The 25,985-nt window shown below is 42.9% G+C and overlaps 1 protein-coding gene across 1 annotated transcript in view; it reads right to left on the bottom strand.

Moving 5' to 3' along the window:
- Positions 1–25,985, bottom strand: part of Pstpip2 (proline-serine-threonine phosphatase interacting protein 2) — a 122,817-nt gene that overhangs the window by 80,314 nt on the left and 16,518 nt on the right. Inside the window, exon 2 of the mRNA XM_008825914.3 lies at positions 354–454. Coding sequence (XP_008824136.1) covers positions 354–454 — 101 coding nt within the window. The remainder of the gene's footprint in view (positions 1–353; positions 455–25,985) is intronic.

Genomic DNA, 25,985 nt, shown 5'->3' with positions numbered 1-25,985 from the left:
AAGTAGAGGGAGATGAGGGCAGGGCCAGGACCAGAAGCGGTGCTCCTGGAGCCCAAGAAAGGGACTGAGTTTCTCTGGGTGAGAAGGATCAGGAAGCAGTATTGGTTCCCCAGGTGTCTGGGGCCCCAAGACTAGGAATGGTGCAGGGCCCAAACTAGGAATATAGAACGGCGGGAGGGATGGAAGGGTGAATGTGGGTTAGGGAGTCCCGGCGCGGAGAGCTGCGCTATAGACTTACCCCAAGAGGCCTGAGGATAGTAGTCATAATAAATATTTTTTAAGAGAGAAAAAAACAGCAAATGGTTCCTGGTCTGGGTGGGAGCATCCTGGTTCAAGAGGCCTGAGCATCTTACCTCTCTTTTAAAAACTCTTCAAACTCTTTGCAGTTCTTGCGCCCATTGTTCAGATGCTGGATGATGCTGTCATAGCCAACAGTGCTGAGAATATCTGTGCTCTGTGGGAATAAACAACATGGCATCAGACCAGGGACAGTGTAAAGCATGGATGGGGTGGAAGGGGCAGGAAGCCAGCCATGGGATTTCACTAAATCTCTTTACCAAGACATTTGACCAAAAAGAATGAAGAGAAAATGGACACAGCTGGGAATTCTTAAAATGATGAAACTGGGGCTGGAGAGATGGCTCAGTGGTTAAGGGCACTGACTGCTCTTGCAGAGGACCTGGGTTCGATTCCCAGTACCCACATGGCAGCCATGAACGGTCCTTAACTCCAGTTCCAGGGGAATCCAAAGCCCTCTTCTGACCTCCACGGCACTGCAGGACACAGGTGCACTCACATACATGCAAGCAATACACTCATACACATAAAATAAAAACAATATATAAATTTTTTTTTAAAAATGATAAAACTAAGGCCGGGCATGGTGGCACATGCCTTCAATCCCAGCACTCGGGAGGCAGAGGCAGGCGGATCTCTGAGTTCAAGGCCAGCCTGGTCTACATAGTGAGTTTCAGGACAGCTGGGACTACAGGGAGACCCTGTCTCAAAAAAACCAAAAAAAAAAAAAAAGATAAAACTAAGGGCTGAAGAGATGGCTCAGCTCAGTGGTTAAGAGCACTGGTTGCCAAGGACCCAGGTTTAATTCCCAGCATCCACATGGTGGCTAACAACCATCCATAACTCCAGTTCCAAGAGATCTGACACCATCTTGTGACCTCTGCAAGCACTGCATGACACAGGTGCACCTACCTACATACAAGCAATACACTCATACACATAAAAATAAAATAAATAAAATTTTTAAATTCCATTCAAAAAAATGATGGAACTGAGCCAGGCATGGTGGGGCACGCCTTGAAACCCAGCACTCGGGAGGCAGAGGCAGGCGGATCTCTGTGAGTTCAAGGCCGGCCTGGTCTACATAGTGAGTTCCAGGACAGCTGGGACTACAGGGAGACCCTGTCTCAAAAAGACCAAAAGAAAAAAAAAAATGATGGAACTGAAAGCCCACAAAACAGGAAGGAGGCGACAGGAATAAGAGACACATGGGTGGCCGGGCATGGTGGCGCACCGCCTTTAATCCCAGCACCTGGAGGCAGAGGAAGGTAGATCTCTGTGAGCTCAAGACCAGCCTAGTCTACATAATGAGCTCCAGGCCAGCTGGGGCTTCAGGGAGACCCTGTCTCAAAAAGACCAAAGAGAGAGGAGTGGGGGTAAGGGAGACGATGGGTCCCTCTCTGAGTCTCCCCACTCACATCTAAATCAGACCAGGAGAGAGGAGAGAAGGTACCAGGTTCCCACTCTAGCCCCCTGCTGTGTACACCATTGACATTGCTGGGTGTAAACTAGCTCATGCTACAGGCCCATTTTTTTTCTTTTTGGTCTTTTTGAGACAGGGTTTCCCTGGAGCCCCAGCTGTCCTGGAACTCACTATGTAGACCAGGCCAGCCTTGAACTCACAGAGATTTGCCTGCCTCTGCTGGGATTAAAGGCGTGCACCACCGTGCCTGACTCCGGCCCATTTTTTAAAAAATATTTTTTTATTTATTATTTTTATTTTATGTGTATGTGTGTATTGCCTGCATGCATGTATGTGCACTCATGTCGTGCAATGCCTGTGGAGGACCGAAGAGATCGTCTGATCCCCTAAAAATGGAGTTATGGACAGTTGTTATCTGCCATGTGGGTGCTGGAATTTGAACCCTGGTCTTTTTTTTTTTAATATGTATTCTTTTATATTTATTTATTTATTTGTTTGTTTATTATTTTTATTTTGTGTGTATGAGTGTTATGCCTGAATGTAAGTAAGTGCACCTATGTTGAGCAATGCCCGCGGAGGACAGAAGAGGCTGTCAGATACCCTGGAACTGGAGTTACAGTTGTTAGCTACCATATGGGTGCTGGGATTCAAACCTGGGTCTTCTGCAAGAACAGTGTTCTTAACCGCTGAGCCATCTCTCCAGACTGAACCCTGGTCTTTTGCAAGAAAAGCCAGTGTTCTTAACCGCTGAGCCATCTCTCCAGCCCTAGAAGCCCATTTTAATTGGGGGATACACCACTTTCAATTTGTCCTTAAACTTGCCACCAAGCCTGACCCAATAGCTCCTCCTACTTGCAGTTAGCCCTTTTGAGGGACTGGGATTTCTGCAAAAGGCAGGTAGACCTGAGCTACAAGGCAAGAGCAAGGAAGCAAATGACTGAGCAGGAGAAAAGAGCAGTTGGCCCACGTGGAAGCATGCTCCACTGAGTCCCTAGCTCCACATGGTCCCTGGCCCTGTTTCGAGAAAAGGATAATTTTTTTTTTGTCTTTTTGAAATAGGGTCTCCCTGTAGCTCCAGCTGGCCTGGAACTACTATATAGACCAGGCTGGCCTTGAACTCAGAGATCTTCCTGCCTCTGCCTCCTGAGTGCTGGGACTACAAACGTGAGCCACCACGTCCAACTTAAATTTAATTTTTTAAATTAGCAATTTATTCATAGTTTGTTCTACTGTGCGTCCCCCAAACTAGTCACTCCATTTTAAAGTCAAGGTTTTCTTAGTTCCCCAAACCAACAAATTAGGGACTTGTTAATAGCATGGTTATAAACAGTACAGAAGTGTTCACTAGTGAACCTGACTCCCTGATTTCTTGGTTTTTTATTTCTTATTTATATTTTATGTGTATGAGTGTTACGCCTCCATGTTTGTTTGTAAGTCCACCACATGTGTGCAGTGTCTACAGAGGCCAGAAGAGGGCATCAGACCCCCTAGATGGTTGTTAGCCACCAAGTGGTTACTCAAACCAAATTCAGGTTCTCTGGAAGAGTAGACAGTGCTCTTAACCACTGAGGCATCTCTCCAACCCCTGGCAGACCACAGACTGACTGACTGCAACTCCAGTCCCTATATACTAGGTTGTCAAGACCCTGTATGGATGTACCATGGAGTTCTGAACTCACCCAACACAGCTCAGCCAAGGTAGACCAGACAGAAGGACCTTTGTGTAGGATGAAGGGTTCCTAAGCTCCGTTTCTACCCAGTCTTGGACACTGGAAAAGCAGAGCATTCATTCTCTCTTCCATTTGCTGCTACTCCTGATGGCCTGGCTGAGCAGTGTTCCCAGAGGAACCCTAAGAACCAAGGTCTAAGGCAGAGTTCAACATGCCATTTACAGGCTTAAATTACTCTGTATTTTTAAATTTTTATGGGCAGGCATATTAATAATAAGTTAAAAATATGTTGAGTTCTGTTGGGCGTGGTGGCACAGGCCTTTAATCCCAGCACTTGGGAGGCACAGGCAGGTGGATATCTGTGAGTTCAAGGCCAGCCTGGTCTACAAAGCGAGTTCCAGGCCAGCTGGAGCTACAGGGAGACCCTGTCTCAAAAAGACCAAAAATATATGTGTGTGTGTGTGTGTGTGTGTGTGTGTGTGTGTGTGTGTGTTGAGTTCTATACTTTGTGACTATTGAGGATAGATTTGGCCCTTGGGAAGCCCAAAGAAACCACCTCCACCAAAGCCTCCTTCTTAGCCTGGTTGCCTCTTCAATGCAGTGTCTGCATTATGCTAGACTCCCAACTCTCACATTTTCTCAAAGTTCTCTGGGTAGCACAGCTCTATCTTCTGAGCTCTCAAAGTCCCCAGTAGGGTCATTGTCAAAGTCACTTTGTAGACAGAAATCTTTGTTCCTACCAGAGAAGAATGCTTAACTTCTCTGTCTTATGACATCTGGAAGGTAGTTTCCCTTTTCCTAATTAAAGGCACAGATACTTTGAGGTGGGGGGGGGGGGACACACAACACGACATGACTAGAACCGAGTTTCCTGGAAACACGAATCAAAATACAGACCTCCCAGCTTCCCAGCTGCTGCCAGTCTTAAAAACAAAACAGAATGCTGCCCAGTCACTCCTCTGAAGCAATAAAGGAAGGAAACCAAGAAAGAGGTAAGTAACCAAGAAAAGAAAGTCCCAGGAAAAGCAAAGCACCCAACACCAGGTTCAAAGAGGTACAAGATTTAACCTGGAACCTTCTGCCTTTGTCATTAGTTAAGTTGAATGTCAGAAATAAGACTGGGAGGGTCGAGCAAAAAAGAGGAATGCACATGCAGTCCAAGATAGACCAAGATACATAGACACCAAGGGACTATCATAGCAGCCTGGGAAGATAGCTCAGCGGGCGAAGTGCTTGCCACACAAGCATGAAGACCCGAGTTCAGTCCCCGGTACACACATAAAAAGTCAAGTATGGTGGCACATGCTTCTAAGCCCAGCACTGGGGAGGCAGAGACAGGCAGATCCCTAGATTTTGTTGGCCAGCAAGTCTAGACTAATCCACAAACCCAGGTCCCAAGGAGAGATTCTATCTCAAAAGTGAAGGTGAAACCCCCTGAGGAACACCACCCTCTGATCTCTGGTCCCAACACATGTGTGCTCCTGCATATGCACAAAGAAAGGAGGGTAGGGGCAGGAAAGAAGGAAGGAGGGGAGGAAGGGGGGAGGGGAAAAAAGGGAGGGAGGGAAGGGTTTATCTCAATAACACAAGGTTATTTTAACATTTGACAATCAATATAATTCACCACATTAACAGCAAGAAGATGGAAAGTCACATATAGATGCAGAAAAAGAATTTGAAAAATTTCCATGTGCAACTGCAACTCAGAAGACTAGTAACAGAAACATGTACACAAAAATCTGAGCATAAAAAGCAGGCTCACCACCTGCTTAACAGAAAAAGACTAGCAGTTCTTCCTGAGATCATAAACAAGCCAGGGACAGCGCAATAGGACAAGCAGAAGAGACAAAGAGCATGCCAGAAGGAAAGAAAAAGGCGAAACACCTTCCTTCGCAAGCAGCATGATTTCTCCCACTGAAACGTCTTGTTTATTAAAAAAAAAAAAAGATACTAGCACTAAATAAATTTAACAAAGTTGCAGAACACAAGAATACACAAAAATCAACTGTACATCTATTTAAGAGTAGCAAAAAGGAAAAGAAGAGGAAAGCTTTTAAACATTTACAATGACATAAAAATTACAAGGTATTCTGGAATAAACATGTTGTCCAAGTTTTCCTTGCCAAAAAAAAAACAAAATAAAACAAAAAAGTACTGCTGGAAGAAATGTAAGAAGACCTAAAAGGGCAGATATACATCTTGTTTGGAACAGTGAAGATCTTAAAATACTGGTTTTCTCTGATTGGTCTACAGGTTCAATACAAGCCCAAAGTCACAAAAGCCTCTTCTAAATATACCTGCAAATTGGACCTAAAATTCATGAAGAATTACAAAGGACTAGGCACAAAAGAAGGTTGGTTGGTTGTTTTCTAAGAAAAGCACAGAGTCAGGCAAGGCAGCACACACCTATAATCCCAGCACTTGAGAGGTGGAGGCAGGAGGATCAGGAATTCAAGAAAAGCCTTGGTCAGGGGGTGGGGGGCTGGAGAGATGGCTCAGTGGTTAAGAGCACATGGTGGCGAACAACCATCCAAAACTGCAGAGGATATGACACCCTCTTCTGGCCTCCAAGGACACTGCACAACACAGGTGTACTTACTTACATGCAGGCAAAACACTCATACACATAAATTTTAATTAATAAATGAAATACTTTAAAGAAGGGATAGAAAGATGGCTCAGCAGTTAAGAGCGTCAGCTGCTCTTGCAGAAGACCTGGATTCAAATCCCAGTACCCACATGGTGGCTAACAACCATCAGTAACTCCAGTCCCAGGGCATCCGATGCTCTCTTCTGTCCTTCAAAGGCAGTGCCCAACATGGGTACATTCCACACATGTGGGCAAAACACACAGACACATAAAATAAAAGTAAAGTTTTTAAAATATTTTTTAAAAAAGGAATAGCCTTGGCTATATAGCAAATTCAAGGTCAGCATGAGCTGCTTAACAAGAACAAAAAAAATTGATAGGTTTATACCACCTGACTTCAAAACTTTCCATGAAGTTATGATAATCAGAACACTCCGCTGACTTGAAGATAAACAAGTGAGGGAAAGAACAGAAGAGGGCACAGAAATAGACTCATTTGTCTACAACTTTCACCAAAGGTGCCAAAGCTATTTAATGAGAGAAATGGAAGTCTTTGAACTTCCTCAGAAAACTTCGTAAACCTCTGGGGAAAAGAGTCCTTATTCATCCTCACACCAGACACAAAAATCAATGTGAAATGATCATGTGTTCAAATGTAAAGCAAAAATAGAATGTTTTCAAGCAAACATGGAAAGCTATCGTCAAGAACTTGAGGTCGTCAAAAAGGAACCATAGTGGGCTGGTGAATGGCTTAGCCTGTGTTTGCTTTGCAAGCATTGAGGACCCAAGTTCAATCTCCAGAACCCAAATGAAAAATGCCAGACACAGTAGCACAAACTTGTAATCCCAGCTCTGGGAAGGCAGAAACAGGAGGACCCCCAAGGCTCACGGGCCAGCCAGTAGTGTCTGAGTTGGTGAGCTCCAAACCAATGACAGACCCTGATTCAAAGGAGGTAGATGGCCTTTCTGAGACTGACACCTCTGGTTTCTATGTGTGTACACATGCACAGACTCACCCATACACGTGAGCATGCACACACATGCATAATTTTTTAAAAGAAAAGGAATCAGGGATGGAGAGATGGCTCAACAGTTAAGACCACTGAATGCTCTTGCAAAGGATCAAAGTTTGGTTCTCAGCACCCACATGACAACTATCAACCGCCTGTAATTCCAGTTCCAGAGGATCCAATACTCACTTCTGGCCTCTGTGGGCATTGCATTCACATAAATAAATGTTTTTGAATTTTATTTATTTTTATTTTTATTTTATGTGTATGAGTGTATTGCCTGCATGTCTGTAAGCGTACCCATGTCACGCAAAACCTGCAGAGGCCAGAAGAGGGCGTCAGGTCCCCTAGAACTAGAGTTACAGATGGTTGTCAGCTGCCATGTAGGTGCTAAAAATCCAACCCAGGTCCTCTGGAAGAACAGCAAGTGTTCTTAACCACTGAGCCATCTCTCTAGCTCCAATAAAATATTTTTTAAAGTGATTAACTCAGCATGTTGCTTGTAGAATGCTATTGCATGTATGTGTGTGTGTCTTGAAAAAGGTTTTGAATGTGTCTTCTTCAACTCATTTAGACTATGAAGCACTTCACAGACTCAAAGCACATTTTGTTTGATAATCTCTTGGTACAATTTCCTATGTTTTTGACTCTGTGTGGAGTGAGAGAAGGTAGAAAAGGTGTTACCCTGGAAGGGGAGAGTACGTAGAAGATCCCAGAACTGGGCTGACCTTTATCTTTCAGTTTCCTATGCAGAGGCTCTCAAGTTTGCTAGAATTGAGCCCTGCTGCTATTGAGCCATCATGCCCATACTAGGCGCCTGCTGCAGGGTGGAGGCCTCCACAGCTGACGGTTTGGCAGAACTGTCCAAAGCAGCTGCTCCGTTTTCACTAGTGTGGGGAGAGTCTTGGCTGGGTTCCCAGTGTCCTATAACTGATTTCCCCATGCCGGCTCCAGTTTCAGCCCTTGCTGCCTGAGAGCTTGTGGCTAAGGTTCTAAGACTTTGAGGGCAAAGTCTATGTACTTTATTCTCTGTTCTGCCTGGGTTGGAAAACTTTCTTCTAACCTCTGTCCATCTAGTCCCATGTGCCTTTTACACTTCAGAAATTCCTACAACCTACAGTTTCATTACTGGATCTTCCTCTATTTTCTATTCACTTGCTATTTTAGTGTGGTTAGGAACACATGACTGATAAACAAGAGAGTTTAATTTGCCGTTAAAGGATGGAGGAAGGGAGAAAGGCTTCAGATTATAAAAGTAGCTTAAGTATATTGCAGGAAACTTAAAAACTACATAAAAGTGTGTTAAGAAAATTATCTTCAACATTTTAGTGAATATTCTCTATTTTATTTTTCAGTTTTTGAGACAGTGTCTCACTATGTAGCCCAGGCTGACTTCCAATTCTCAGTCCTCCTGACTCAACCTTGGGAACGTGACATGTGCTACCATCTGGCTTTATCTTTTTTTTTTTTTTTTTTTTTCCTTTCCTGATGTGTTCTTACATAACGAAGTTACTTCCTGGAGCTCTTTCACTAATAATTTATAATCCTGTGTCATTACCATTTTCGTCACCTGCCGACTTGAAAGGAGGGACATTTGGGCATGTGCAAATGTCAGGTGTGGATCTCACCTAGAAAGAGCTGTCTGAGGGTTGTAGAAGTGAGGTAAGGTAACTGCAGGGTTGTTACTGGATCAGGTGAGGGTGAGAGTTCATTCTTGCCTTCCATCCACTATTATTTCATTAGAGAAAGTTGAAAGACACAATCACTGTAGTGAGCTTGACCTTGGCTTTAGAAAACCTGGCTGAAGACACTGATATAGTTTTCATGTCCTTCCCTAAGGTTTCTCTAGCACTTCCCTAGCTGATGACAATGCACACTTCAGAACAGCTATCAGGCTAAGTTTATTTCACCATTATCGATGAAGCAATTCTTTTTTTTTTTTTTTTTTGTCTTTTTGAGACAGGGTCTCCCTGTAGCCCCAGCTGTCCTAGAACTCACTATGTAGACCAGGCTGGCCTCAAACTCACAATCTGCCTCCCTCTGCCTCCCAAGTGCTGAGATGAAACGCATGTGCCACCACACCCAGCTAATGAAGCAATTCTTATGCTCAAAACACTTTCTTTTGCTTATGTGGTTAATCTTGAAAAAGGTTTTGAATGTGTCTTCTTCAACGCCATTTAGACTATGAAGCACTTGACAAACTCAAAGCATATTATCGCTTTTAATCCTTCCAGTATTCCCACATTCTTGTCTAGCCGGTCAACTGAGAGACTGAGCTATTTGCTCAAAGTTACATAGCTTTTGAATAGTAGGTCTCAGACTCATGTGGCATGGGTGTTACCACTTTAGAACTGTAAGGAAATGGATTAAGATCAATAGTAGCTAGGGTCCTGTGTTCAAAAAAGAGGAGCTAGAGCTGGGGAAACAAGATAAAGCACTTGTCACACAAGCATGGAGACCAGAATTCAGTTCACCAGCACCCACGTAAATAGCCTGCCTGTAAGCCCAGAGCACAGGAGGTGGAGAAAGGGAACCAAAGCAAACCGGCTGGCTAGATTATGAGAATCAATTAGCTCCCAGGCCAGTGAGAAACCCTTCCTCAGAAAATAAAGTCAAGCCAGATGTGGTGGTACATGCCTCTAATCCCAACACTCAAGAGGCAGAGGCAGGTGATCTCTGTGAGTTCAAGGCCAGCCTGGTCTACATAGTGAGTTCCAGGACAGCTGGGGCTACAGGGAGACCCTGTCTCAAAAAGACCGAAAAAAAAAAAAAAAAAGAAAGAGAAAAGAAAGTAGGCTGAGCAGGGGCCAGGGGAGCAAGCCAGTAAGCAGCATTCCTCCATGGCCTGTGCTCCAACTCCTGCCTCCAGGTTCCTGCCCTGAGTTCCTGCCTTGGGCTCCCTGATGAACTGTGACCCAGGAGATATAAACAGAATAAACCCTTTCCTCCCCCAGTTTGGTAGTGATCAGAGTATTTTGTCACAGCAATGGAGAAACAAACTAGTAACTCACTAAGCCCAATTTGTGCTGTCCATATACTCATGGTATAGGGCCATCCACTGGAGTGTGGGTGACCTACCAGGCACCACACCCTTAAAGAAAATTGTCTCTCCCTCCCCCGAGAAGCCATCAACAACTACCCATATCTCCTCAGTTAGGGGTGGGGGGCTTGTGAGCCCCTCTCCCCTCCATGCCAGAATGTTGACTGGCTTGATCTTGTGTAGGCCACCATAGCCCCTGTGAGTTCATGAATGCAGCAGTCCTGTCATATCTAGAAGACACTGTTGTCACTCCCGTCCTCCCCAACCTCTGGCTCTTATCTTTTAGCTCTTAATAAGTAAGGGAAAGATTTGGATTCTGTTGTGGACAGTTGAAATATTTCATTAAGGCTGGATGTGTCAATGAGAACTTAACCGCCTGTATCTCATTTTCTCTACCCATGAAGCATGAAAATAGCTCCATCACAACATTTATGGACCATGCTGTGGTCTTTGATGCAAAGTGCTGCACACTTGTGCTCTCTACGCCCAGGCCTCACACAAATGCAGCTTTGTTTGCACACAAAGCACCTGGCATCACCATTCCAGTGGGGTTCTCTAGGCTTCCAAAAAGCATCAATGACAATTTGCATGTTTTACTCAAAACGAGGTTTTAATGAAATGCAAACCATGAAGTCATCTCCATTCTCTCCTTGCTACTTTTCTGGCATCAGTCTCACTTCCCCACCACTCTGTGCATGTTGACTATGTCTTCTTGTAATCGGCAGGCAGGATCCATGACGATCCATTTGTGTTCTGTATTTCTTGTGCCAACAGTTCTTGCTGCATTCCAGTCTCTTAAGAAGCAAACATACCCACTGCAGCTTAGGATCAACAGGGCTGGGGCCTAGGATCTATGTGTTTTAACAGCTGCCTGGGTGATCATGGAGTAAGAAGTTCTTGGGACTTGCATCTGGAGATCCTGTTCTTGGCAGACATCATGATAGGTCAGCTTGAGATGCAGCACAGAACCAAACGTAAGGATATTCAGCGCAACACTTGTAGCTCTGAGGATGGCTTGGGAACTTTGCCTCTCACCTGCTCCCTATGCCTTCTGCTCAGAGGCCAGAGAGTAGATGGAAGAGGTGGGAGAGGAGCATGAGAAGAAGTCTGCAGAAGTCCTTGCAGCATGGTGCTCATGCTGGACAGGAAGTAGGGGTGTGGTGCATGTGCCTCAAAGACTGAAAGCAAGCTGAACACTAGAGCTGGGTAGGAGTGCTCTCTCCCGGGTTCTCCCAGGGTCTTATGCCATCACTGTTCTCATTTCTCTTATAATAGAGTCATCAGTTTCCTTTTGCTGTTGAGTAAATAGAATATATGAATATAACACAAATTATCCATTAGTCCATTGTTAGATATTTGGGCTGTTTCCAGTTTTGGACTGCTATAAATAAAGTTCCTATAAATATGTTGTACAAGTCTTTTTCTGGATGTGTATTTTAATTTCCCTGGGTAAATGCTCAGATGTTGAATTCTGGGTTCTCAGCTATGTGTGTGCTCAGCTTGCTAAGACGCTGCTGAACTTTTCTCAAAATGACTGCACATTTATACTCTCACAGTGCATCAAAGTTCCAATAGTTCCACACCCCTGCCCATGTCAATACTGACTTTTTAAAATATTTTATTTATTATTTTTATGTGTATGAGTGTATTGCCTGCATGTGTGTAAGTGCACCTATGTCATGCAGTGTCATTAGAGATCAGAACTAGGTACCAGGTACCAAATCCCCTGGAACTGAAGTTACAGGCGGTTGTTAGCTACCATGTGGGTGCTGGGAATCAAACCTGGGTCCTTTGCAAGAGTAGTCAGTGCTCTTAACCACTGAGTCAGATCTCCAGCCCCGATATTGACTTTTTTTATTTATGTTTTTTCCCTTTTACTTTCTCCCTATTTTTTTTTTCAGTTTTGTTTGGTTGGTTCATTTTGAGGGGTTTTTGATACAGGCTCACTAGGAAGCCCAAGCTGGTGTCGAAGTTGAACTTGCCATCCTCTTGCCTCTGGAGTGGTAGGGCTGCGAACACATACCACTATGTTCAATCTCTGTCATTTTAATCATTTGTGGTATCAAATAGGGTATCATTGTGATTTAAATTTGAATTCTCCTGATGACTGTGATGTAGAGGAACTTTCTGGCAAACAAAATTGCATTTTTCATGTATATATGTAAATGCTTGCTTGTATGCATGTTTCCAAGTGTGTGTGTACATATATGTGCCTGCATGTATGTGTGTGCATGTGGAGGCCCAACATTGACATCAGGAGTCTTCCTCAACCATAGTCTACCTTATTCATTGAGGCAAGTCTCTCAGTTGAACACAGAGCTCGCTGACAAGGCTGGTCCAGCTAGCCAGCTCACTCCAGAAGCCCCTGTCTCTGTCTTCTGAGTGCTGGAATTACAGGTGGGCTACAGGTGTGTGGGTTCTGGGGATCCAAACTCTGGTCCCTGTGTTTGCTCAGCAAGTGCTTTAACCACTGATCCATTTCTCAGCCCCAAGAAATACCTTTTTTAGTGTCTTCCTATGATGTTCAAGTATTATGCCCAGTTTTCATTGGATTGCTTATATTTTTTTAAATTTGGAATTATTTATACATTCTGTAAACAAGTCCTTTGACAGATTGATATTTTGTGAATAACTTTTTTCTGCCTGTGACGTCCATATAATGTAATTTCTTGACAATCTGTTTTAATGAGGAAAGGCTTTTTTTGGGGGGGGGTCTTTTTGAAACAGGTTCTCCCTATAGCCCCAGTTGGCCTAGCACTTTCTATGTAGACCAGGCTGGCTCAATCTCACAGAGCTCAGCCTGCCTCTGCCTCCCGAGTACTGGAACTAAAGATGTGTGCCACCATGCCCAGCAGCTTTTTTTTTTTAAACTGAGTCTTGCTATGCAGCTCAGGCTATCCTCAAACTTGCCATCTTTCTGTCTCAGCCTTCTGAGTGCTAGGATTTCAGATATCACCACCATGTCCAGCTTTCCTAACTATGTCTCAAATGACTATTAAAGGAAGGGAAGAAAATTAAAACAAGTAACTTTGCAGACAGTAATTTTTACTGTATTTTCTTAACCTAAGACAAAAAGAAGTACAAACATTAAACTCCAGCTCTCGTTGCACAATTCTATCATAAGAAATTCTGAAACTTCTTTCTATGTGTTTTTGAATTGAGTATTACAAAAATAGGAACCAAGTTTTTCACAGAAAAGGAAACAATGGCATGCTAGAGTCAAGTGGCACTAGTTGTGAAGATCCAATGTTAATTGCCCAGTAGATAATGCCACGCTGACAGCTTGAAACTGACCACAAAAGGGAGTTTTTATACCATGGATATTGACAGATGCTGCAAATCAGATTGGAGGGGTGCGTTATGTATGTGGTGTATGCGTGTTTGGTGCATGCATGAGCGTGCAGGAGCATGTGTCCATGTTCACGCATGCAGAAGCCAGAAGAAAACTTTGGGTGTCTTCATCTACCATTCTCCACTTTATTTACTGTCTTTAAAGAGAGTCTCTCCCTGAACTGGAAGCTCTCACCATTTCAGCTAGACTAGCAGTGAACTCCAGAATCTGCCTGTCTCGGCCCCACAATGTTGGGGCTACAGGCACAGAGGTGCTGGGATTCAAAATCAAGTCTTCACACTTACATGGTGAGCGCTCTTACTCACTAAGCCATCTCCCAGTCCCAAATCAGACCTTTCATCCATAGGAGTTGGTTGTTAAACACTCACCAGGCACATCACTGGAAGGAATGAAAACCATAGCAAGCAAAGGAAGATAGAATAATTCTTATGGTGGTGGATGGACTGGGAGCAAACATTACACATAATATATTTCCTAGCTCTGATGAGAGACGGAAATAACAGAGACAACCAAATGGCAATAAGCATGCTCAACCACATAAATACTAGTTCCTAAATACTAGTCTCTACTTAAAGGAACCAAGGCACTGAAGAAATGGCAGGTTCTTGGACTTGGGGCAAGGAAATTGCTTATTAAGCCTGAAAGAGAAGGAACCAAAAGGCAAGGAAGTGTTCAAGGAGCCATAGAGATAGATCAAGGAGAAAGGATCCAGTTTTAAGAAACTCCTCAAATATAAGACAACTTGAGCATCAAGATGAGTAATGATAGTGACATTATAATCCATTGAATAAAAATAAGAATCCATGAATTCCAAATAGAGAGAGAGAGAAAGTCCCTTCTTACAGCAGAGTGCCAACTTTATTATATGCATGGCAGACACAAGAATGTCCACAGCAGTTTTATTTGTAATAACCAAAGCAGGAAACAACCTAAATGTCTATGTACAGGTCAATGGATAAACAAACTGTGTCATAGCCATTAAAATGGAACATTACTCAGTATTAAAAACAATTAACAGACATGGATGAATCTCAATGAGTATAAGTTAAAGAAGTCATGTGAAAGAGGTACTATTACTGTTTTAATTATACAAACTCTAGAAAATGCAACTAATCTATAGTGACAGGACCCCTCCCCCAAAAAAGTGATTTCCTAGGAAGGGGAAAATGGAGTGGGAAAGATTTCAAAGAGTCATGAGGAAACTTGAAGGATGGTGGGCATACTTGCTATCTTGATTGTGATGGCCTCATAAATGTATACACATGTCCAAATATATCAAACTACATACTTAAAACTTAGGTTGTTAGCTGGGCATGGTGGCACATGCCTTTAATCCCAGCACTTGGGAGGCAGAGGCAGGTAGCTCTCTGTGAGTTCAAGGCCAGCCTGGTCTACATAGTGAGTTCCAGGGCAGCTGGAGCTCAGAGAGACCCTGTCTCAAAAAGAAAAAAAAAAAAACAAAAAACAAAACAAAAAAAAAAACCATCGGTTGTTTATTATAGGTAAGTACTCTATAACAGCTATAAAAATTAATCACCAGGACTGGAGAGATGGCTCAGCGGTTAAGAACACTGGTTGTTCTTGCAGAAGACCTGGGTTTGAATCCCAGCACCCACATGGCAGCTAACAACTGTCCGTAACTCCAGTCCCAGAGGATCCAACAGCCTCTTCTGACCTCTGCAGGCATTGCACGACATGGGTGCACTTACCTACAAGCAGGCAATACACGCATACACATAAAATTAAAAAAATAAGTAAAATTTTTTTAAAAGTTAAAAAAAATTAATTACCATTTAGCAACTACCTTAGTAATAACTGCTTTGGGCAAAAAATCATCAATGGAAGAGCTGGAGAGGTGGCTCAACAGTTAAGAGCACTGGCTGCTCTTGCAGAGGACCCAGGTTTGGCTCCCAGCACCCACATGGTGGCTAACAACCATCTGTAACTCCAGTTCCAGGGAATATGATACCCTCTTCTGACCTCTGTAGGAAGTGCACACACATGGTACACTTACACGCATGCAGGCAAAACACTTATGTACATAAAATAAAAATAAATAAATAATTTTTAAAAAAATCATCAGTGGAGACTAAAAATACTAGATTTAGCATTTTTGAGGAAACAATGGTATTTACAGATTGCAAAGTATCTACTCTCAAGAGACTTATAAGTTATAAAGTAGATTTCAATTGTTTTATAATGAAGAAACCTGGAAAATACCACTGTGTTAGACTGAATAAGTGGATCCTAAAGGTATCTCCATCCTGGTCCCCAGAGCCTGTGACTATGTTCCCACAAATGGCAAATAGGAATTTGCAGAGGTGATTAAGATCTTGAGAGGGCATTGATTATCCAGTGTTATCACAGGGATCCTTATAAGAGGAGGCAGGAGAGTGGGAGTGGGAGGCAGCAACTAATAGCTAGGGGAGGGTTAGACTGAGAGATTGAAGATGCTCCTCTAACAGCTTCTAGACCGTAGAATGGGGGAAAGGGGGTTCTCCCCTAAAGCCTCCAGAAGAAATCAGCCTTGTTGACACTTTGATTCTAGCCCAGTGAACCCCATTCTGGACTTCTAACCACCAGAAAATGAAAGCATACTGTTTCAGTCCACTTTGTGGTAATTTGTTATGGCAATAACAGGTTGCTAATACAGCCACCTTAACAAAGGATCAAAGTTACCACCACCAGCAACTGAGTAAATACATATTAACAACATCACAGGCCTCCTGATGCTAAAAATAACACAGCATCCCCTAACACAGGATCCCCTCTGTGGTGTTCCTGCCAGAAATACACTGTCTGAATCTAATCATAAGGAAACAGCCAAATTCAAAGTGAAGGACCTTCTGCAAAATAACTGTCCTGTATTCTTCAAAAATGTCAGTAACAAATGACACAGACTTGGGAACTGTCCAGATAAAAGGAAACTGTGGCAACTCAACTAAATGCATTGTTAAGTCCTCAACAGTAAATGTTTTCTTCCTTTGCTATAAAGAACATGATCAGGCCAGTTGGGATAATTTAAGTAGGGCCTATAATAGTAACAGCACTATTTTGATATTTTTTTTAGAAGTGGCTTATTATGTAGCCCAGACTAGCCTCAAACTCCAATCTTCCAGCCTCAACCTCCTAAGCGCTGGTATTGCAGATGTGAACCACCATACCTGCCATTCAGATTTCTTCAATCATAGTACTATGATTGTGTAAGAAAACATCCTGACATTTAGAAAATACTATTGAAATATTTATAGACAAAAGCAAACTGCATCTGATCATTTTAATTTTTGCAAATGTCATACAATATACTTTGATCATATTTAGATCTCCTCCCCCATCTGTACTCCCCTACTACACCCAGCTCAATTTTATGTACTCTATTTTTTATATTATTTTTATTTTATGTGTATGAGTACATTGCCTGCATGTATGTAAGTGCACATGTGTTGTGCAGTGTCCACAGAGGACAGAAGAGGGTGTCAGATCCCCTGGAAATGGAGTTACAGATGGTTGTTACCCACCATGTGGGTGCTGGGAATCAAACCCAGATCCTCTTGAAGAACAGCCAGTGCTCTTAACCACTGAGCCAGCTCTACAATGTCATCTACTCTATTATATATATATATATATACTCTATTATATACTATAAATTATATTACATATATACTCTATTATATATATAATATAAATTATATTATATATGTATATATATATAAATTAAGATCTATAGAGTCAAACTTATGTACCCAAGTGCCCTTTGGTGTGGGTTCATCCATTGGAGCCTGGTCAACCTACCAAGAGTCTCACCCTTAAATAAGACTGATTCTCCCCCTCCCAGCAGCCATCTGTTGCCAATAGTTCTCCAGATAGGGTTGGGGTTTCTTACCTACTTCCCCATATCTATGCTGGGATTTTGTCTGGCTTGAGCTTACATGGGACTTGTGCATGCTGTTATCATTGCTGTGAGTTCATATAAGTAACTATCCAGCTGTCTGGAAAACTCTATTTCCCTGTGGTCATTCATCACCTCCAGCTCTTACAGTCTTTGCACCCTTTCTTGTGAAATGATACTGACCCTTGGAAGGGAGATGGTTTTTTTGCAGATAACAAAAAGATGGATGTTTTTTTTTTGGTCTTTTTGAGAGAGGGTCTCCTTGTAGCCCCAGCTGTCCTGGAACTCACTATGTAGACCAGGCTGGCCTTGAACTCAGAGATCCGCCTGCCTCTGCCTCTGGAATGCTGGGATTAAAGGCGTGCGCCACCATACCCGGCTGAAAGAGGTTTCTTAAGCAGTCTGCAGCCTTTTATTCTCTACATGTTGGCCACCTGTGGATCTCTGTCTTACATTTAGAAAAAAATTATTGAAATGTTTATGGACAAAAGTCAATTATGGCTAATTTTTTTTTAGAACTTTTGAGACAGGGTCTCCCTGTAGCCACAGCTTGCCTGGATTCACTATGGAGACCAGGCTGGCCTCGAACTCATAGAGATTCGCCTGCCTCTGCCTCCTGAGTGCTAGGATTAAAGGTGTGCACCACCACACCTGGCTGTGGCTGATCTTTTACTTTTAAATGGTTCAGGAAAAAAATGTGCATGTAACCAGGCATATTATGTACCTTTAGTCGCAACTACTTGGGAGGCTGAGGCAGAAGAATGGTTTAGATCTAGGAGTTTAAGGCCAACCTAACAGCATAGCAAGACCACAGCTCAATAATAGAACACTTGCCTCCCATTACGAGAGGTACCAAAGTGTGTGTATATACAGAAAGAGGGGTACTTGGGCTGGGGATGAAGCTTAATTGGTAGAATTCTTGCCTAGCATGCACAAAGCCCTGGGTTTGATCCCCAGCACCCCATAAAACAATGAATGTAGGCACATGCCTGTCATCTCAGCACTGGAGAGGTGAAAGTTGGAAGATCAAAGTTCAAGGTCATCCTCAGCTACAGAGCAAATCCCAGGACAACCTGAACTACGTGAGATCCTGTCTCAAAAGAAATGAAATAAATGAAATGAAATTTTAAAAAGGAAGACTTGGAGGAGAAAACATCTGAATTGAGGAAGCCAGGTGAAGAGGATATGGAAATTCTCAGTGCTCTTTCTACAACTTTTTGGTAAACTTAAAATTATTTTTAAGTTAAAAAGAGTTAAATTATACAATATTCCCTAAGCAAAGTAAATAGATAACAAATTAAGAACATTAGTGTCTAATCAGGAATTGATGTGCATCAAGAACACTTAAACTCAATCACATAAAGATGAACAATGGATTTTTTCCTAATGGGTAAAAGATATAAACAGGTATCACCGTTAAGAAGGGCTGGAGCGATGGCTCAGCAGTTAAGCATGTTTGCTGCTCTTACAGAGGACCTAAGAATGGTTCCCAGGTCCTATATCGAATGGTTCACAACTGGATGTAACTCCAGCTCCGAAGGACTCCATGCCTTCATCTGGCCTTCACCCATACATACATGGAAGACACAGAGAAAGAGAGAGAGACATACACACACACACACACAAATTTACAAGGAGGAGGAGGAGGATAAATAGGAGGAGGAAGAGGAGGAAGAGGAGGAGGATGAAGAGGAGGAAGAGGAGAACCAACAACAGTAACAACTGGCAATAAGCACGTGTGTTTGTTTGCTTGTGACAATAGTTTCACTGTGTACCCAGGCTAGCCTCCAACTCATGATCCTCCTGTCTCAGCCTCCCAAGTGCTGGAATTGCAAACAGGTGCCATCACACACAATATTAACAGCTGTTTTTTTTTTTTGTCTTTTTGAGACAGGGTCTCCCTGCAGCCCCAGCTGGCCTGGAACTCTCTATGTAGACCAGGTTGGCCTTGAACTCACAGAGATCCACCTGCCTCTGCCTCTGCCTCCCAAGTGCTGGGATTAAAGGCGTGCACCACCACGCCCAGCCTCTAACAGCATTTTAAAGTAAGAAAATCATTATTAATTAGCAAAAAGACTGAAAACAAGCCAAGCATCGTGGCACACACCTTTAATCCCAGCACTGGGAGGTAAAGGCAGGTGGATCTCTGTGAAATCACAGCCAGCCTGGTCTATATAGGGAGTTCCAGGCCAGTTGGGGCAATAAGGAGACCCTGTCTGAAAAAAACAACAACAAAAAAAAGATTGAAAACGGACAAAATATAATATTCACACATCATATTGAGACTGGTTGAATATCTTTGACTGACATTGGCAAGGAAGTACAAAATAAAAACCAAAAAAAAAAAAAAAAACAGTCACTGTTGTTTTCTACTGCACAATCTTTTTTGAGGAAAAAAAATGGCAATACCCATCAAAGTTCTAATTCCATATAGTCCATACATACTATGAGGAATTCACACGACAGAAGTGACAACGCAGCATGAGAAGACATACACAGGCGCTCACTGGAATTCCGTAGCACCAAGTGCTGAGCAGTCTGATGCCCAACTAGGAAGTTTTCTTTGTTAATATTTTTTTAAAATATTTTATTTATTATTTTTATATGTGTGTAAGTGTGCCTGCATGTGTGCCTGCATGTAGGTAAGCTGCACCCCTGTCATGCAATGCCAGCAGAGGAGAGGAAAGGCTGTCGGCTGCCATGTGGGTGCTGGGATTCGAACCTGGTCTTCTGCAAGAACAGCCAGTGTTCTTAACTGCTGAGCCATCTCTCCAGCCCCCCTTTTTAACATTTTTATTAATTGTATTAATTTTTTATGTCTATGAAATGCTTGTATATACATACCTGCACATATATAAGTGCATCTGTGGAGGTGCAATGCCTGTGGAGGCCAGAAGAGGCATTGGATCCCTTGGAATTGGAGTTATGGATGGTTGTTACGACACCATGTGTGTGCTGGGAACCAAACCCAAGTCCTCTGCAAGAGCAGTCAGTCTTAACCACTGAACCATCTCTCCAACCCCAAATGAAGAGTTTAAAGGAAATTATGCACAAATACACAGTGGAAAACCAGACAAATATGAGAGTAAAGCAGAATTATATACATAACATAAAAATATTCATACTAACATCATGCAAGGTGGTGCACACCTTTTATCCCAGCACTGGGAAGAAGAGGCAGGTGGATCTCATGATCAAGGCCAGTCTCATCTACATAGTGAGTTACAGGTGAGCTGGGGCTGGGGGACCCTGTCAAAAAAAAAAAACAAAAAAAACAAAAAATCAAGTCAGGCGTGGTGGCACATGTCTTTAATCCCAGCACTTGGGAGGCAGAGGCAGGCAGATCTCTGTGAGTTCGAGGCCAGCCTGGTCTATATAGCGAGTTCCAGGCCAGCTGGGGCTGCAGTGAGACCCTATCTCAAAAAGGCCAAAAAAAAAAAAGAAAAAAGAAATCATGCTATATTATCACAGGAGAAATAATGGTTGCATGTGAGCCCACTTATGTTAGCATATGTTATATGTAATGAAAACACACACACACCAACAGTAACCCAGCTTTCTGACTGCTTGGATTCCAAGAGCAAAACTGGACACAAGGCAAGTAACCACTCCATATTTTACTTAACACCAATTGACTTATCTATGGTAAGATTGTGGCTTTGAAAGACCATTATCTCTGTACACTTAATGTAGGCATAAGATTTAGTAAATTTTATATTCAGAAAGTTGGCTAATGTTCACTGTTACCTCTCTAACCTCCAAATCCCAGAAAAACATCTAAAAATCCATTGGAGATAATCTAAGAACTGAAGCAGAATGTTTTGATTCCTAAGGAACATTAAACTTCCTCAAAGTACAGTTGATGATGCTGAAACTTTTCCAGTGAATAAAAACAAGCCGAGCCAGCCATGGTGGCTGATGCCTATAATTCCAGCATTCAGAAGGCTGAGGTAGGAGATCTGCTACAAATTTAAGACCAGTCTGGGCTACAGAGTGAGACCCTTGGTTAATTTGTTGTTGTTGTTACTAAAATACATAAAGACAAGCTGAAGGTCTGGCAGGTATCCAAGAGGAGCATGACATCATAGGGGAAAACCAGCAATATGTCAATATTCTGGTCCATGGCATTCCCTGGAGAATCTCCCAGAGTTGGCCTCCAGTCTTGCCCTGTAGGTCTGAGGAGGCAAGCAAGCACAGAGAAGAAGCTATGTTCGAAACTAGAATCAGGTGTCCATATGTAGAAACGGGAAGAGAAAGACCCGGTCCAGACGCCAAACCAAGTAAGCAAACCAGATCAAACAGTGAATGTGCTGCCACTCCAGCCAGAAGCAAATATAGACTGGAAGCCTGTGGGGGTTGGGTAAAGGCAAGTATGATGGATGATATGTATGTATTAATGCCACAGTGAAACCCTTTACTTTGTATGCTAACTAAAAAACAAATAATTAAAAAAAAAAACCCAACCAGAAGCCAGAAATAAAAAGTAGGTCAAAGCCAGGAGAAAATCTAGAGTTGTTGGATCAACTGCCAGGTACATGTTCCTTCTCACTCCCAATGCAAGGTTGGAGCCCAACCCACAAAAATTCCAAATAGCTTTGAAACCCTCCAGGTCACACCCCCACCCCAGCACCACACTACAGTTCTCAAGGCCTTTAATGCTTGAACAAGGTAAGCAAGGAGGAATAAACCTTTCCATCTCTGTTTGTTTAGTTGTTGTTGTTTTTGAGACAGGGTCTTACTGTGTAGTCCTGGCCTGGAACTCACTAAATAGACCAGGCTAGTCTTGAACTCACAGAGATCTACCTGCCTCTGCCTTCTGAGTAGAGGGATTAAAAATGTGCACCACCATGTCAGGCTTGTTTTCTGTTGTTGTTTTTGTTTTTGTTTACTCGTTTGGTCTTTTTGAGACAGGGTCTCCCTATAGTCCCAGCTAGCCTGGAACTCACTGCTATGTAGACTAGGCTGGCCTTGAACTCACAGAGATCCACCTGCCTCTGCCTCCCAAGTGCTCGGATTAAAGGCACATGTCACCACGCCTGGCTTCAGGCTTGTTTTTGTGTTTTTTGAGACAGGGTTTCATACAGTCCATGGTGATGTCAAACTCACTATGTAGAGGAAGATGACTTTGAACTCCTGATCTCCCTATCTCAGTCTCCCTCAGTACTTACTAGGTCTAAACCTTGAAGTCTCAAGAAACTATTGTATGCTGGGCATGGTGGCACATGTCTTTAATCAATCCCAGGACTTGAGGGACAAAGGCAAGCAAATCTCTGATTTCGAGGCCAGCCTGGTCTACATAGTGAGTTTCAGACCAGCTGGGGCTACAGGGAGACCGTGTCTCAAAAAGACAAAAACAAACAACTTGACCAAAGTCTTTATGCTATTTAATTCACTTTATTTTATTTTTTGAGGCAGGATCTCTCTGTAGCCCAGGATGACCTCAAACTCTAGAAATGTCTCTTCATATGCTTTATTTTTATTGTTTTTGTTTTTGAAACAGGGTTTTACATAGCCCAGGTATGCCTTCCACCAACCCCAGAAATACATGGTTCTTGTTTCTACTGATTCCTACTGTTCATAAAATTCATAATTTCTGTTGTCCCAGAGAAGTTTTTTCTAATGTTTTTTCACTTAAACTTTGTTAAGATTTAGTTTTGGAATTTTAATGTGTGGTGGTGGTGGTGCTAAGGATGGAACCTGGGGCCTCAAGAATTGCTAAGCAAGCACATCTACTCCTTAGCTATATGCCAGGCCCTATTTATTTTTAGTTTCACAGTTGCCATTTTATAGACCATCTAAAGTTTATTGAACTTGGGATTGTCTGTACTTTGGGTTCATAACTAAAGGAATAGGGGTACTTTATATTCAAATTTCAGGCTTAAGCATGTCTTAAATGTGAGAAAAAAAATTTTTTTGAGACAAGGTTTCCCTGTAGCCACAGCTGGACTGGATTTGCTAATGGAAACCAGGCTGGCCTTGAACTCACAGAGATCCACCTGCCTCTGCCCAAGTGCTGGAATTAAAGTTGTGTGCCACCACACCCGGCTAAAAGTGAGAATTTTAGAAGGAACTTATAGGAAGTATTTCTTGCTTCTGACTTTCTCAAAGTCCACAGCATTTTCTCCTGTAACTCACTGACAACTTACTTTGATGGAGCCAATGAATGGCTTGCAGGACCTCTGAGCACAGACAAGTCAAGTATCTTAGATGTAAATCACATAAAAATGACAATCAACTGACCTAGACCAACTGATTTGTTGAAACTAAGTTGAAAAGCTATGCACACACAAATCTTCACACAAATGTTTAGAATACCAGAACTCATGATTGTCAAATATTCTTCAGTGGGTGAAGACATAAATAATGTGGTACATTCATACAATGAGATACTATTTAGAGACAAGAAGAAATGCGCTATCAAGCATCAAAGATATGAAGGAATTTTCCCCACCCCCAGGCCTGGAACATTAGGCCCAGCAACATGGAGGAATCTCAAATGCATGTTGCCCAATGAAAGAGGCCAGTCTGGGGGCTGGAGAGATGGCTCCACGGTTAAGAGCACTGACTGCTCTTGCAAAGGACCTGGGTTCAATTCCCATCACCCACATGGTGGCTATTGAACCATCCTTAATTCCAGTTCCAGGGGAATCTGAAGCCCTCTTCTGACATCCGCGGCATTGCACGACACAGGTGCACTTACATACATGCAGGCAATACACTCGTGTACATAAAATAAAAACAATAAAATATTTTTTTAAAAAGAGGCCAGTCTGAAGAGGTTGTATATGTGTGATTACACCAGCTTCTACCTCCTGTGTTAAATTACAAATGTGAGCAATTGTAATCAGAATGACCTATTCATTATTTAAAATTGCTGAAAATGTGGGTGAGCATGGAGGCACACACCTGTAGTCTCAGCACTGGGGAAGTGGAAGCTAGAGGATCAGGAGCTCAAGGTCAGCCTCTGCTACATAGCAGGTTTGAGGCCAACCTGCTGTCTTTATTAGACTATCTGAAATAACTAATTATTAACTAATTAAATTGTTGGAAATTGCTTTAGTTTTCTAGATAATTACTAGAAAGAAGATTTTAGTGACTCAATCATTTCAGCAAATTGGCTTTTCTCACTCAAACTGATTCTCAGCAATTTGACCTGCTTCACTAGCTCCTTTTTAAAAAAATACTTATTTTTATTTTGTATTGCCTGCATGTAGGTAAGTGCACCCGTGTCATGCAATGCCTGCGGAGGACAGGAGAGGCTGTCAGATCCCCTGGGACTGGAGTTATGGACAATTGTTAGCTGCCATGTGGGTGCTGGGATTCGAACCCAGGTCTCCTTCAAAAACAGCCATCTCTCCAGTCCGTACCAGCTCCTTTCTAGCCTTGCTGTCCTTCCTTCTCTTCCTCCATCCTTCATAAGGCTGGCTCTTCATCCTTCACAGCTCGCCTGTCACCTCCTCAGAGAAGTCCCTATGATCAATCTGTCCCCCATACATATAATTCTTAAACCAATTACTTAGCATGGTAGGCAAAAAAAAAAAAAAAACCACACCCTCACTGAAAAAAAATATGTGCTAACCTCAGGAACTACTTGGTTAATTAACAGGTGAAAAGATTTCTCCAGTATGATTAAACCGAGGACTTTATGTTGTTGTCTTTTTGAGACAGGGTCTCCTTGTAGCCCCAGCTGTCTTGGAACTCACTATGTAGACCAGGCTGGCCTCGAACTCACAAAGATCCGCCTGCCTCTGCCTCCCATGTGCTTGGATTAAAGGTGTGCACCACCACACCCAGCTAAATTGAGGTCTTTGAGTTGGTGAAATTATCCTAATTTATCCTTATGGACCCAATACAATTACAGGAGCCCTTAGGAACCAAGGCAGCAGAGCAACACGATTGGTGGGGGTTTGGGTGGTTCTTTGTTTTTAATTTTTTGAGTCAGGGACTCACACTGTAGCCTAGACTGGCCTCAAACTCGGAGCAATCTTCCTGCCTCAGCCTTCCAAGTGCTGGGATTACAGGCATGAGCCTGTACCGTGCTGGGATTTGATTGCTTTTGAGAATGAAAGTGATAGACTGGGGAGGTGGCTCAGTGGTAAAGGGCTTGCTTCGAAAGCATAAGGATCTGAGCTTTCATCCCTAGCACCCATGGAAAAAGCTGGATGTGCTTGTAATCCTGACACTAGGAGGCTGGATTATGAGGATCCCAGGGGCTCAATGGCTAGCCAGTCTAGGCCGTCAGTGACCTCCGGGGTTGACTGAGAGACTCAGACCTACACACACACACACACACACACACACACACACACACATACACACAAGATAGAGGGCAATACAGGGAGGAATGTCTACCTCTGGCCTCCATACAAGTATATACTAAGCCTATGTACCTGCACACACACTCATATACCACACACATTAATTTCAAAAATGAAAATGAAAGTGGCCCATGAGTCAAGTCCTGCAGGCATACTCTAGAGCAAAGAAAGGGGTTGATTCACCCCTTGCTTTTGTCAAGTCTTCTCCTAGGAACACAACCCAGCAAACACAGTGATTTTAGAGCAGGGAGATTTTTGAAATGTAAGATGGGCTGGAAGTAAAGCCTAGTATTTATGAGGTCTTAAGTTTGATCCCTTGACCCCCACCCCTCATGAAAGAAAGGAAGAAAGAAAGGAGAGAGAGAGGGAGGGAGGGAGAGAGGGAGGGAGTTAGGG

This window comes from Nannospalax galili, unplaced genomic scaffold, assembly GCF_000622305.1.
Source record: "Nannospalax galili isolate Female #2095 unplaced genomic scaffold, S.galili_v1.0 scaffold169, whole genome shotgun sequence".
Lineage (NCBI taxonomy): Eukaryota > Metazoa > Chordata > Mammalia > Rodentia > Spalacidae > Nannospalax > Nannospalax galili.
Note: the sequence above shows the minus strand (reverse complement) of the source record. Positions and strands in the feature narration are given on the sequence as shown.